At 43.0% G+C, this 12998-nt stretch overlaps 1 protein-coding gene across 2 annotated transcripts in view; it reads right to left on the bottom strand.

Moving 5' to 3' along the window:
* The window catches only part of camkmt (calmodulin-lysine N-methyltransferase), a 102727-nt gene that overhangs the window by 18571 nt on the left and 71158 nt on the right, over positions 1 to 12998 (bottom strand). For both annotated transcript variants that reach the window (XM_076743907.1, XM_076743906.1), the window contains 3 exons: positions 9478 to 9541; positions 5693 to 5759; positions 3162 to 3236 (listed from right to left, as the gene is read on the bottom strand). In XM_076743907.1, the coding sequence (XP_076600022.1) occupies positions 3162 to 3236; positions 5693 to 5759; positions 9478 to 9541 (206 nt within the window). The remainder of the gene's footprint in view (positions 1 to 3161; positions 3237 to 5692; positions 5760 to 9477; positions 9542 to 12998) is intronic.

The following is a 12998-nucleotide window of genomic DNA, read 5'->3' as shown; positions in this document are numbered from 1 at the left end:
ACACACACACACATAAACAGGGCTTTATCTCAGCGCCCACACATGGACAGCTTTTGGAGAAAGCAGACATGCCAACATCCCAGCCAAGGATCCTCTGCCACCCACATGCCCACTGCAGGAATCCCCTCTGTCTGTCTCTATCTCTGTCTCACACACACACACACACACACACACACACACACACACACACACACACACACAGAGAAAACTTCACTATTCCTGCTCTGCTGCCTGTCTTTCTCTCTGTGAATCACTGTCACTGATTACACTTAAGACTTAAAGGTATCCTCTATGAATCTGTACACATTGTTCATTTCAAGGGTTTCACTTCTTGCTTGTGTCTTACTTCACTGAAGTGAAATAGTTTATGTTGAGTTTCCAAGTCACTTGTCTCTGTCTTGACTATATTTTCCATTCATTTTGCGACTCACTTGATGAATAAAAGTGTGAGTTTTCATGAAAAATGTTCTGGGTCACCCCAAACCCTTGAGCAGTAGTGTAAAGATGAAGGCCACTCATGACATTTTTTCATCAAAGGTTATTCGTTTGCAGCAGAAATCATTTGACATAACTGTAGCACAATTTTTAATCAACAGCCATTGTGAGCGGCTATAGATGGCCTTGACATTTAATATCCACATGCTACATCTAGCAGGATACTAACCAACGATTCAGACCTTGAATTATATTTTTTTCCCAGTTCTGACATCACACAGAGAAGCAATCCATAATATCTTGTTTGATTGGTGCAATTTCATAGTAGTAATAATAATGGTAATACATTATACTTATATAGTGCTTTTCAGGACACTCAGAGAGCCTTCACAAAGAGAACAAAAATAAAAAGTTGGAGAAGTGGTGAGTAGTACCAGATTCATATTTTTAACAGCACTTAAATAACAAAATCCACTCCAACACTCAGCAATTCTTCTTTTATAACACCCCCTCTTCAAAGATAGGCAGGATATCCAAAGACGTTAGCACATAATGGACCACTGATACACACGGTTACACCAAACTCTTCTCCTGTCCTCGCTCCCTCTCTTCCCTCCTGCTCCTATCTCTTCTCAGCGGTGGTTCCATTGCTACCAGTAGGAGCTATAATTAATCGGAGTGGAAGCCGCGTTGTTGACCTTTTCGTAGGTGATCATCACCATGATGCGCCCGTTAATCGGTCAGCCATCACTCTTCAACCACCACCACTGCAATTATCACACAATCGCTCACTCCCGTACACACGCGGAAAAGATGGAACCTCGCAGAAAAACATCTTGCGGCTGACACACACGTGCGGCACAAACCCATCACTAAAGCGTGCGTGTCTGCCGAGAAAGATGGGAAACCAGAAGAATCTGCGATATCAAAAATTCACGTGTAATTTACTCTGTTCTCACCTTATCTGCTTCTGTCTATCGTACACACATGTACAGATACACTAGCCTACTGTAAAATATCCTCTATTAGCTGCCTGCTCTCTTTCTCTCTCTGGGTGTTGTACCTGACTATTACCTGTAATGACCGTGACATTACAATAATGATAACGGCGTTTGCTAATGCTGCACTTAGCACACATGCACACACTCGTGCAGATTGCACGTGTGTGCACACACACTGCACACAGGCAAATTTTTTTCAGTGTTTGTGAATCTGGTAAATAGTCAAGTACTTTCACTTCAACCAACAGCATGTCCATCTTCTCAGCATGTGTGTGTGTGTGTATGTGAGTGTGCAGGTGTGGTACTAAACGGATGTAAATGTGATTTCCCGCCACTAAAAATCTAAAATAGCTTAAAGGGTGTGGGTGGTCCACTCTTCCATGAGCAGTCCTAGTAAGAGGACCCACTTACTAGGTTGTCTTGTAACTTGTCTTCCAGTCCTCAGGGACTGTCCTGAACCTCCATGGCTATTGAAGAGACGTGTGAACCAAGACAGCCCAGCACTGTGAGCCTCGAAGTCCACCTCCACATCCTCCACAAACTCCTCTCACAACGGAGGTTTTTGCTTCCACAGAACCTGCAAACCCTCTCGCCTCCTCATATCTGTCTGCTGATTTTGAGGTCTGCTGCATGTGTTACCCCCCTTTAAGTTTCTACTTTACTGCCCGTATGAGCATTGGAGTCCCTCGGCAGGGGCCCACCCAGAGAAAGGCCAGATACTCCAGATGATGACACTGTGTCACTTTGTACTGAATCACAGATACAGAGCTATCATAGCTCGCTCTCTGGTACTGAAAGAAACAAGCTTTTTACAGTGTAGGTGCACAAGCACAAACATTATAATCCTTCATCTCTCTGAATTTCTCTATTGCTAATATGTTAAAATCATGTCTCCATGATGAAAAGTGAACACATCATGTTTGATTTTTATTTTTTCTCTCCCTAGTAGATACTGCAGGTGTGCACTGGCTCTCCTGAGCTTACAGTAGCTTCAATGAGCGAGGCATACTTACCTTTTTATTTACCACTACAGCCCTGTCTGTGCATGTGTGTGTGTGTAAGTTTGTGTGTGTAAACAAGTCAAGGTTGCACAATCCATCCATTTTGATGGATTTACTACAAAGAAAAAGAAAAGGATGAGAGGAGAAACAGGAGCAATGAAAACTCTCAATCACGTTCTCAATACTGTGCAGGCTGCACAAAAACCTCCTGATGCACTTTACCTCACACAGAATAACTGAGCAGTAAAAAAGATGTAATTCTTGATTGGCCACAAGATCTACATTTCAATGACCGATGGGCTAATTGTTATGTTTATGTTGCTCTATCTCTCCATTTCCATCTCCATGTCTACTCCTCCCTCCATCCGCCCTCAACTCTTTCTTTATCTTACTGTGTCTCCTTCCTTGTCAAGGCGCAATTATTTGCAATTTGCCTAAGTCATCCATTTGCTGGGACACCAAGCATGAAAACGAGGCAATTTGGTGTAAAATGGAGGCAGGCGAGCATCTGAGCATATGTATGTATGTGTGTGTGTGTGTGTGTGTGTGTGTGTGTGTGTGTGTGTGTGTGTGTGTGTGCATGTGTGGACAAGGCAGGGGAAGGTCCAGGAGCTGGTGGGGGGCCACGCAAGAACTGTCACGCAAAAGTGAAAATTAATTTCATGAACGCACACACAGAGATGAATTTGTGTGTGTGTGTGTGTGTGTGTGTGTGTGTACCTACCAGTCTGCACACATGACAACGTCAAAGTGACCGTCTAGTGCTGAAATGTCTGACTCACAGTCCCACCTCACCACCCTGCAAGCACACACATAACACAGAGAGAGCAAAGTTTAGCTGGTGACAGAAGGAAGCGGCGCAGCGTTCATGAAACCGCACAGCCAACGGCAGTTTGTCCTCCATCGCTTCTTTTCTCTCTTTCCAACACTTTGAGCCTCTTGCTCCCCGACACCTCTCTCTCTGACACCCACTGTTTTTCTGCCTCACTGGAGACTTGGACAAAGTGTCGGGGGAGGGAAGACATGTCATCTGCGAGGTAAAGAAAGGGAGCTTCTGACATGACACTTGACATTTATACCAGGTGAACACACACACACACACACACACACACACACACACACACACACACACACACACACACACGCACAATAAAAATATAGGATAGGATAAGCTATCATGAATCGGGAGCAGTGAGAACCTTAACAGAAATACGACGATGGAGCTCAGTCTCATGTGTTCTTCAGGTGGTTTTCTTTCCAGATTCTCTCCCTACAAGTAAATATTAACATTTTGGTTTGGCCGTTTTTTGGTGAGAGCGAGTCCAACTCTTGCTGTTCAAGCAGGAGGCGTCACTCTGACTCTACATCTGGTTGTTGGCAGCACTGGCTCTGTTTTCTCCAGGCTGCCAGGTCTGTCTGTGTCCTCCAGTCTCAGTGACCACTTTGTATGTTCAGTGCTACACAGCAGTGAAGTTAACTTCGAGTTTTTGCAGTAGATTACCAGTCGTTAATGTGTTTTTCCTTCTCTTTGGCTTTTTTTTTGGCCGTGCTGACACCACTTTCTCCTCCATCTCTATTTCCACACATTTTACCCCTCTCTCTCTCTCTCTCTCTCTCTCTCTCTCTCTCTCTCTCAGACTGTTAGGCAGAGTGGGGGATTATTAATTAGGCATTATTAACACTCAGTAAACAAAACATTAGGCCCCGCTAGAAACACAATCTCGATTCACGGCAGGAGGTCCCAGCACGCGCACACACACACGCATGCATGTGCACACACCATCACGCGACATGCCCCTCCCTCTCCCTCCCCTTGTCCAATCGCATCGTGCCCTTCGCCCTCTCTTGCGGTGCGGCGATGACAGCAGGCATAATCTGAAAAGAAAACAATCAAAGTAATGTAGCCTAATTATACGTTTACTTTTTCACTCCGTCTTCCACTCATGTAAATATGCGCAGGAGGGTGAAACGAGAGAGAGAGAGAGGAAGAGAGAGAGAGGGAGTGAGAGAGAGAGAGAGAGACAGAGAGAGAGAGAGAGAGAGAGAGAGAAGAAGGGGAGCAAAACAGTCAGTCAATGGCAAAATGCTTTTTTTGAGACAGGGACAACAATTAACTACATTTTAGCCCGTTCTTGCATATGAAGTGAATGTGTGTGTGTGCGCGCGCGTGCGTGTGTGTGTGTGTGTGTGTGTGTGTGTGTGTGTGTGTGTGTGCGCGTGTGTGCGTGTGTGCGTGTGTGCATGCATGTGTGTATGGTGGAAAGTTCCTGTCTGGATTACAACTTTATCAAAGGATATCATTTTGCTTGAATGAGTCTGTGTGCATGTATACACACACACACACACACACACACACACACACACACACACACACACACACACACACACACACCTGAAGAATGGGTATTGCACAACATAGCTATCAAGTTTTTGATTTTTCTGTCATTCATTTTTCAAATACAAAGATGTAAAAATGTATAAAATTGACATTTTATTCAAGATAAAACTCTGATTTTATTGTTGGTGATTCATGAAGTTCATTCAAGAGATTCGTACAATGCAATGGCACAAAGACATGTTGTCCTTCTAATGGTCCGAAACCATCATTTACAGATATTTGACGATCGCACAAATTGAACACAATTGAAAACGATTTCCTCTGTTTATCGTGTGAAAATGTCAAAAATCAAATACTGGATGGGACCTGATGATTAAAACATTTGGGTTGAGATTACAATGATCAAAAATATACAGTTGGGGAAAAACGTTTGCCTTACCTGCTGTGCAGCTTTTGTGTTCTTACTTATCACTTTATTCTCATGCAGCATTTGTCGTTGTTCTATTAGCGTCATCAACAAGTCTGAATGCATCTCCCAACAACTTCCTTGATTACAAAGGGAGAATGAATGGTGCTGTCTCTGTGTTGACTAGAATACCGGCATGGTTAAGGTTTTACATTCCCACTGAGGCCACTCAAATTAAAGTGTGTGCACTCGACACACCGTGAGGGCGCTTTGAATAAACACATTCGCTGCATGGCATACATTCAGTTATGTTTACCTGCAGTGCAGCATGATGCGCGCCCCAATAAAAGTGAACACTTGTAAGAAATATTTGAGGCACTTTCAGCTAAAAATGTTGACGCTCCAACAGGCACTACATACATTCCACGCTTCTATCTGACGGCAGTGATAAAGAACCCGGAGTCGAGGTCAGGTGCTGTATCTTTCCATTAAGACATGAAAATGGTCTCACCTGGCAGATACATGTGTTGACCCAAACTTTCCAGCTTGCCTGTTCCTCTCGACCAGCCCTCGTACATCTGATGTGCCTCGGTCAAGGACTCATCATAGACACAGATATTACATCCTCAACTGGAAGGAAAATGCTTAAAAATCCTGTGTTATATGAAATAAATGTTATCTCTATTCGTATACAGTACATACAGCCAAAGATGTTTACCGTAGATAAATAATTAGAAAAGCAATTATTGAAAATGTATGTTCTGAAGCCAAGTCAGTTTTATTTATATCACAAATAACTAATTTACCTCAAGGGGTTTTTACAATCTATACAACATTTGACACCTTCAATCCTTCAATCTGAGATTTAAACTTCTTCTAGAAAATCCTTTCATAGGCAGAAAAAATGGAAAAAGACCTCAAGAGCAGACAGCAACAGCAGAGGGATCCTTCTCGGAGGACGGACAAACATGCAACAGATGTGTCTACAGAAGAGACCAGTAAGTACAATTACAGTGAGGACAACCAATCGTGGATTCAAACCACCTCAAAAACACCTGCATTCCCTTTAAATGCATAAGGAGATTCGAAGTACCAGCAGTCCCATTAAAAGACAGTGGGTTTAAGGATTTTGGAGATATGTGGGTCACAAAAGAGCTCCACCAAGAGACACAAAGTCTAAGTAAGACCCTCTTTATGTGAAAACATATATGGTGGACAACCACACAGAGACAACACGAGTGAGCAGAGCTGATCTCCAGGGACAGAGAGCAAGCCTGCAGAAGCAGATCACAGCAGCCTCTAGTTGGATCAATGGGAAGGCTTTTAACCACAGATACACAAACTCACACTGTCCCTCACGCACGCACACACACACACACACACACACACACACACACGCAGATGAACGCACACAAAAGGAGGCCGATTGATGTCAAGTTGTCTGGTAATACACTGGCTTGTGGAGTTGCAAAGCAATTCAATTAGGATTTCCTTGTCTTTAAAGCCTGCAAAGAGCTGAGACAAATCCAATCGACAAAGACAGAGAGCAGGAGAGAGAGAGCAGGAATGCTTGATAAGTTGATAGATGGGCTGATAGCTGGAGAGCCAATCCAAAATCAAAGAGGCCTCCCAGACACAGATAATATGTAGGTTAGCATGCATTTATATAAAAGCGCACCTACAGACGCGTAAACACACCACATACACTCGCTGGACACCTGTGCGTCAGTGTGTTATGCATAGGGATGACAGGGCGAAGAGCAGAGCAGCTTACTGTAATCTCATCACCAGCACACCACTGGGGGAGAGGTCACAAACACACACACACACACACACACACACACACACACACACCAGATCAAAACACACACGGAAATAAAGAGTAAAAAGCAAAAGAGGGAGAGAGAGATTTGAGTATTATTGAACATTAAAGTGGAGGAATATTTGCTCCCATCACTTGAAGTAGACAAGCAGCAGCCAATGACATGCATCAATCATTCTTAATGGAACATTTCCATTGATTTTCAACATGAGTATTCAAGGTCAGAGCACAGAGCAGCTCTGCTCGGTGGTGTGTATTTGTGTGTGTTTCTGCACAATAAAAGAGGTCAACAACTTCTGAGGAAAGGGAAAATTCTCCGGATATAGCTAAATGTCGCCTATTCACAACTTCTTCTCGCGATTATCTTCTCATCTATTTCACTGTATAAAACTGAGCCGTATCACAGCACACTATCTCTGTCTATTGTAACACCAGCCACACAATAAGCGCATGTGAGACAAACAGTGGCCATTAGCACAAGGCTAAGACCAACGGCTTCCTCAGCGAGAGGAAATTCCACACAGTGCCTGCAGTGTGTGAATGGGCGAATTTGGCTGAGCCCAGAACAAATTATCTGCCTTTCTCAACCCTCCCTCTCTCTTTCTGTGTGTGTTCGATCCATTCTCGCTATGATTTCACTTACAATTCTCTCTATGTGTTTGTTCTGTGAAACAAAGCAGTCGGTCAATGGTGTATTGTTTGTGTGCCCGAGTGTGTGTGTGTGTGTGTGTGTGTGTTTTACAGGCTCCATAATGTTATTGTTTGGTCTTATTGTGATCAGTAAAGGAGCATTGTAGCCGGATGAGACATATTGTATTTTTATTGAGAGATATTGTAAGCACAGCTAAATATGGAAAGTGCCATATTGGTCAATGGGGAAGAAATGTGTATTTATACTTCCTGCTTTTGTGAGGCGACTGCAGAGAGTCGGGGCTTCGTTTTTCTTGTCTGTGTAGTCGTTGAGTGAATAAAGCGAGATCTGGGAGGATGGAGAAAAAGGACAAGAATGATGAAAGAAGATGGGAAGAAAAGAGGGAAAACAAGAAGCTACAAAGGAGATCAGACAGGGAGAAGTGTAAAATGGGTAGAGAGATGGTTTGCAAGCTGACAGGAGTTGATCAATAGCCCACTCAAAGAACAAACGTTGGCAAAAAAAAAGAAAAAAAAAATCTCACCTAAAGATTTGTCCTAAAAACTTAATTATAGGCCTAAACCTTAACCACACACAAAAAACATTTTAAACAAACCTTGATTGTTCCTGTTTGTAAAACGCTCATCAAGTCCTAACCCTAGCCTTAGCATTAGATGAAGTCGCAAACTAAATCTGACAGGATGGCAATTACTGTGCTCTTAACATGGCATTGTGGGCAGCTGGGATTGGTAGATGCCACGTTGAGCGATAGTGCTGTGTTTTTGTCACTGTGGGTGCCCCATCTGCTGCTCTTGCCTAAAGATAAAAGAGGTGGAGGGCTATTCTTCCTTCATTCCACCCCAGTCTCTGATTTCAGGGCTGAAACACCAAGGTTACAGCACGCTGTCGGCTGTTTGTTTACGACGCCGCCAACGGTAAAGCTACAGCGGGATCACATGGCGTGGAAGAGATTGAAACACCAGCAGAATTGATTAGCGATAATAATGGTTTAGATTGCAAGATGTTTTTGATGTTTGATAGGCAAAAACAACTGGCGCCATGTTTCATGACTGATTAAGCAGAAACCATGAAACGAGGATATTACTCCTTTACAGGTTGCAATTATTTTAATGGTGTATACATACACCCAGTTTGCAGTTTATGCAGTCTGATCTGAAAGCCCTGCATGAATTGAAGTTACAATGTTTTTGCTCAAAGTGTTTTAAAGAGGTTTTGATTCAACTTTATGGTCATTTTGGAGGATGTATTTGTGGTGCTGTTGAACTGTATTGATAAGAGCACTTATCACCTTACTCTCAGTGATAGACATGGAGTGGACAAAATAATGCAAACGCCTCAGTAAAATGGTACAATCAGACTGCATAAGTCTCAGCCAGGTGTTCCTAATAAACTGGCAGGTGAGGGTTTGCGACAGATGCAAAAATCACATGTGAAATTCATGTTTGCACATGTGAGATCTTGAACTGCAAAAATGTTTTTTCGCATGTGAAATTTGCACGTTAATTGCTTTTACAAGTGAAATTGTATTGAAAATGTGTGTGTGTTTTCACGTGTAACCCATATCATGGAAATTTAGCATGTTACATGTGTTAAAACCACATGCGTCTTTTTCATGTGGTGAATTCTCGTGTGACTTTCATGTACAGGAATGCACAAACACATTTTCCTACTGAAACCACAATGAAAAAAAAAAAAAAAAAGGACAAAAGTTTTCGCCAAAATAATTCCATACGAACGCATATAAATAAATGTGAGCTGGAGGAACGAGGCAGAGATGGAGAGATAGACGAAAACAGAAGGAGAGAGGACGATGAAAGGATACTCTGAATGGACTTCTCGTTCCCATCTGATAGCAGAACTTCTTTCACGTCAGCACAAATGGCAACCTGAGAGACAGAGAGACAGGAAAGAGACAGAGAAATGAAACAACACGGAACAAAAGAACAAAACCAAAAGCCCCCTTAGATGAAGCAAACATCTGAACACACACACACACACACACACAATAATGACATAACCATATCTACAAAGCTTCACTCTTGGCAGCCCAGCCCACCCCACCCTCTCTCTCTATTGCTCCCTCTCCTCCCTGCCATTTCCCTCTCTATCTTCACCCCATTTTTATGTCTGCATTATTTTAATCATTCAATCAAATCAGTCAATACTTTTATCATTGTGGCTAGCGGTGGGGGCTGCTATCTTGCTATCACTCTGTTCAGTAATTGCATTGTGACAGGGGATGATGGCAAGCGCAGAGCCTTTTCATTTGACGCTGGGTGTTTATCGGGCCGAGCCATCACTCCGTTCGCCGCTGTCACTCTGCACTCGGCTCGCCGGGCCTGCCTGATGCCCTTCATATAACTTTGCGGAGCAGACTGCGAGAGACGAAGAGAAAGAGAGGGAGAGGGAGGGAGACGGGAGAATGGATAGACAGCTTTGTGCTGCGCTGTGTGTCTCTGTGTGAGGAAGATATAGATAGAGAGGTGTGTGCTTTACTATAACCTCGTCTTTTCACATTCTCTTTTCTTTTTTTTTTATATCAGCAAGTGTGTGTCAGGCTGTCAATTTCTGTTAAGGAGCGTGTGACCGGTGTGTGTATATACCCACGAGTGTAAATGCGAGGAGCTATTGTGTTGGTATGCACACAAACCCCATACGGCTGATTCAATGTAATCTTGACTCATATGGCATATAGAAAATACACGATGGAGCATATCAAGGGTATGGAAATTTCTCGAACAAACAGAACACACACACACACACACACAAACATGTTAAGGGCCTGCAGGCTGTGTGAGGGGTCACTGGGTGCTCTGCGTCCCACCATCTGCTCAAATGGAGGAAGGGGCCTCCAGGCTGAACCAGAGTAACCAACTGAAAGATCAGGAGCCCGACCTCACAACTCATGAGCAACAACCCGCCACCCGTCAACACCACTGGACACACACACGTCTATGTCAAATGCTCACATACATCTTAATCTAAACAAAGGTTATCAAAATGTCAGACTCTGTACTCCGCTGTGAAGCAGGTAATCCGATATCAAACCAAAAACCGTTTATTTAGAGTCAACGTCGTGTTTTTTAAGCAACCACAGTCATTCCTTGACCTTAACCAAGTGTTTATTGCTGTAACATTGATAAAGAAGCTTTGATAAACATAGCACAGCACTTATTTTAACCCTTTAAAATGCTTCCACGATATGTGCCCTTCTGTAAGGTGTGTCGGACGGATGTATTTCGTTGTTTAATTTGAAACTTGCTATGTTTATGTGTTTGCTAATATTTGTAATTTGTTAATATGTCCAGCTGTTCGATGGAGGATCATGGAGGATGGAATATGCTTCACTGAGGCATCCCGATAGCTGACTGCTTGAAAATTATTTATCATGATATTTTTGAGGTGTTTTGTTACTAAAAATTAAGTATTTATCAAGTAATTTGGACGAATCTGGTAGAATAAAACTGGTCTGAAACCAGAGTTGTGTCATCAGATTTAAAGATTTGAGCAGATTTCCATTAAAGACACACAGTCTGATTCAGAAATTGGTAAGAAAAAAAAGCAGAATACAAGCGCTTGCCTTTATGAAGTACCTACTATCTACACAGAGTGAAGAGTATTAGTTTCTCAGAGAAATCAGAGTTGCAATGACTCTTTCAGGCTTCAGAGAAGTTCAGAGAGGGAAAACAAGTGGAGTGCTGTAGATCAGAGCCGTAGAGAAGTGAAGGGGTATTAAACTTGACAGCCCCGTTTTTAACAAAGAAAATAAGTGAATCATCGAAAATCATTGCAATTTTCTCAGCTTCACTTGTCTCACAATGTCTGTACCAAAATTCATGCCAGTTCATTTAAATGTTGTCAAGACTTTTCACAAACGCCGGCCTCTTAGTATGAGGACCACAAACCTCCGTAGCTATCCATCAGGCGATAGGGTGGAGTTAGCCATGATTCAGAAAAGGCCAGAGCAGGAGCTTACTTTAATCTATCTTGGAGCCGAGGCAACAAATGTTAAGGTGGCGTATCTTCGTAGACGGCTGCCTCCTGTGATTGGTTGGTCTAGATTGTGCCCATGAATACGGGGAATTTAATGTCAGCCTGAAATCTAGAGTGCAGTTCAACAAGATGCTGCTGGAGGAGGTGTAAGAAAGGAAGAGGGGTGTGAAACTGGCAAAGAAGAGAAAATAAAGAATGAAGGAAGAGGGTCAATGAATGACAAAAACCAGGGAGGAAGGGAGGAAAGAAACGCAGCGACTAAAGGAATAATTCATGAACTGTTCACAGAGACGACGGGGAAAAAAAGTTGAACGTGGTGTCAGTGGCGGATGAAGGAGGGATGAGGAGGAGGAGAGGTGTGAAGGAAGGACTCCATCTCAAGCCACCAATGTCAAAACATGGTGTATTGACTGCCGAGAGATAAAACCAGGCTTTCGCACACACACACGCACGCACACACGTGCACACACGTACACACACATCACGCAGAATGGCATCTAGCAGATCGATTGGACACTGACGCCTGCTATGTGGAGGGGCCCTTAAGACCCTGGCTAATAAACCCTATGGCTGACAGACTGCGGTATATCTGAGTGTGTCAGTGTGTGTGTGTGTGTGTGTGTGTGTGTGCGTGTGTGTGCATGTTGTGTCAATACAGGCAGCTTTTAAGAGCCAAGCTAGCTCACAGAGTTAGACGTCACTACTCTAGGTGGTCCTGTGGTTGTGTGAGCGTGCTGATAAAGATTAGCATATTATAATTATTGTATTTTATATAAAAATAATCCTGAAATCAACATCTAATACATCAAATCATTAATCCAACAAACTGGTGTTCTGGTAGGCGAGCACCAGGACCATCGCCTTCTGTGATTCTGGTTTCCCTGCATGAATAAGATCCTTTGCAAATCAATTCTATAGCCTGGTATTGAAAGACAACTGGAAAACATTCATAAACATGTAATCTTACCACCCAGTCTGCCTTAATGACACCTAAAGTTGCGAGTTGAACGTTTTGTCTTAAGACATTTATCTACGCCGCTGAGAGCAATTTTTACTAAGCAGGGGGCGCTTCAGCTAAGAGAGAACGTGTGGTCGACCTTGTCACTGAGGATAATGTTACGTTTCGTGAACGAGCTCGATGGAGTCTGTGCTGCTTAATTCAGCATAAAAATGAAACAGCGACAGGTAGAAATGCTATTGTCATATCAACCATCAAAGCATTTGTGTGTCCAATAATTAAAAGGAAGAGCAAATTAAACTTGAGTGACAAAAACCCAAAAAATAATGGGGGAGCTTACACGTGATAAATGAAATGTGTGAACGTGGCGTGTGGAGTCACAGCCTGTGGGG

The sequence above is a fragment of the Chaetodon auriga genome, chromosome 11, assembly GCF_051107435.1.
Source record: "Chaetodon auriga isolate fChaAug3 chromosome 11, fChaAug3.hap1, whole genome shotgun sequence".
Taxonomy (NCBI): Eukaryota; Metazoa; Chordata; class Actinopteri; order Chaetodontiformes; family Chaetodontidae; genus Chaetodon; species Chaetodon auriga.
The sequence above is the reverse complement of the archived record's forward strand: the minus strand, read 5'-3'. Positions and strand labels throughout refer to the sequence as shown.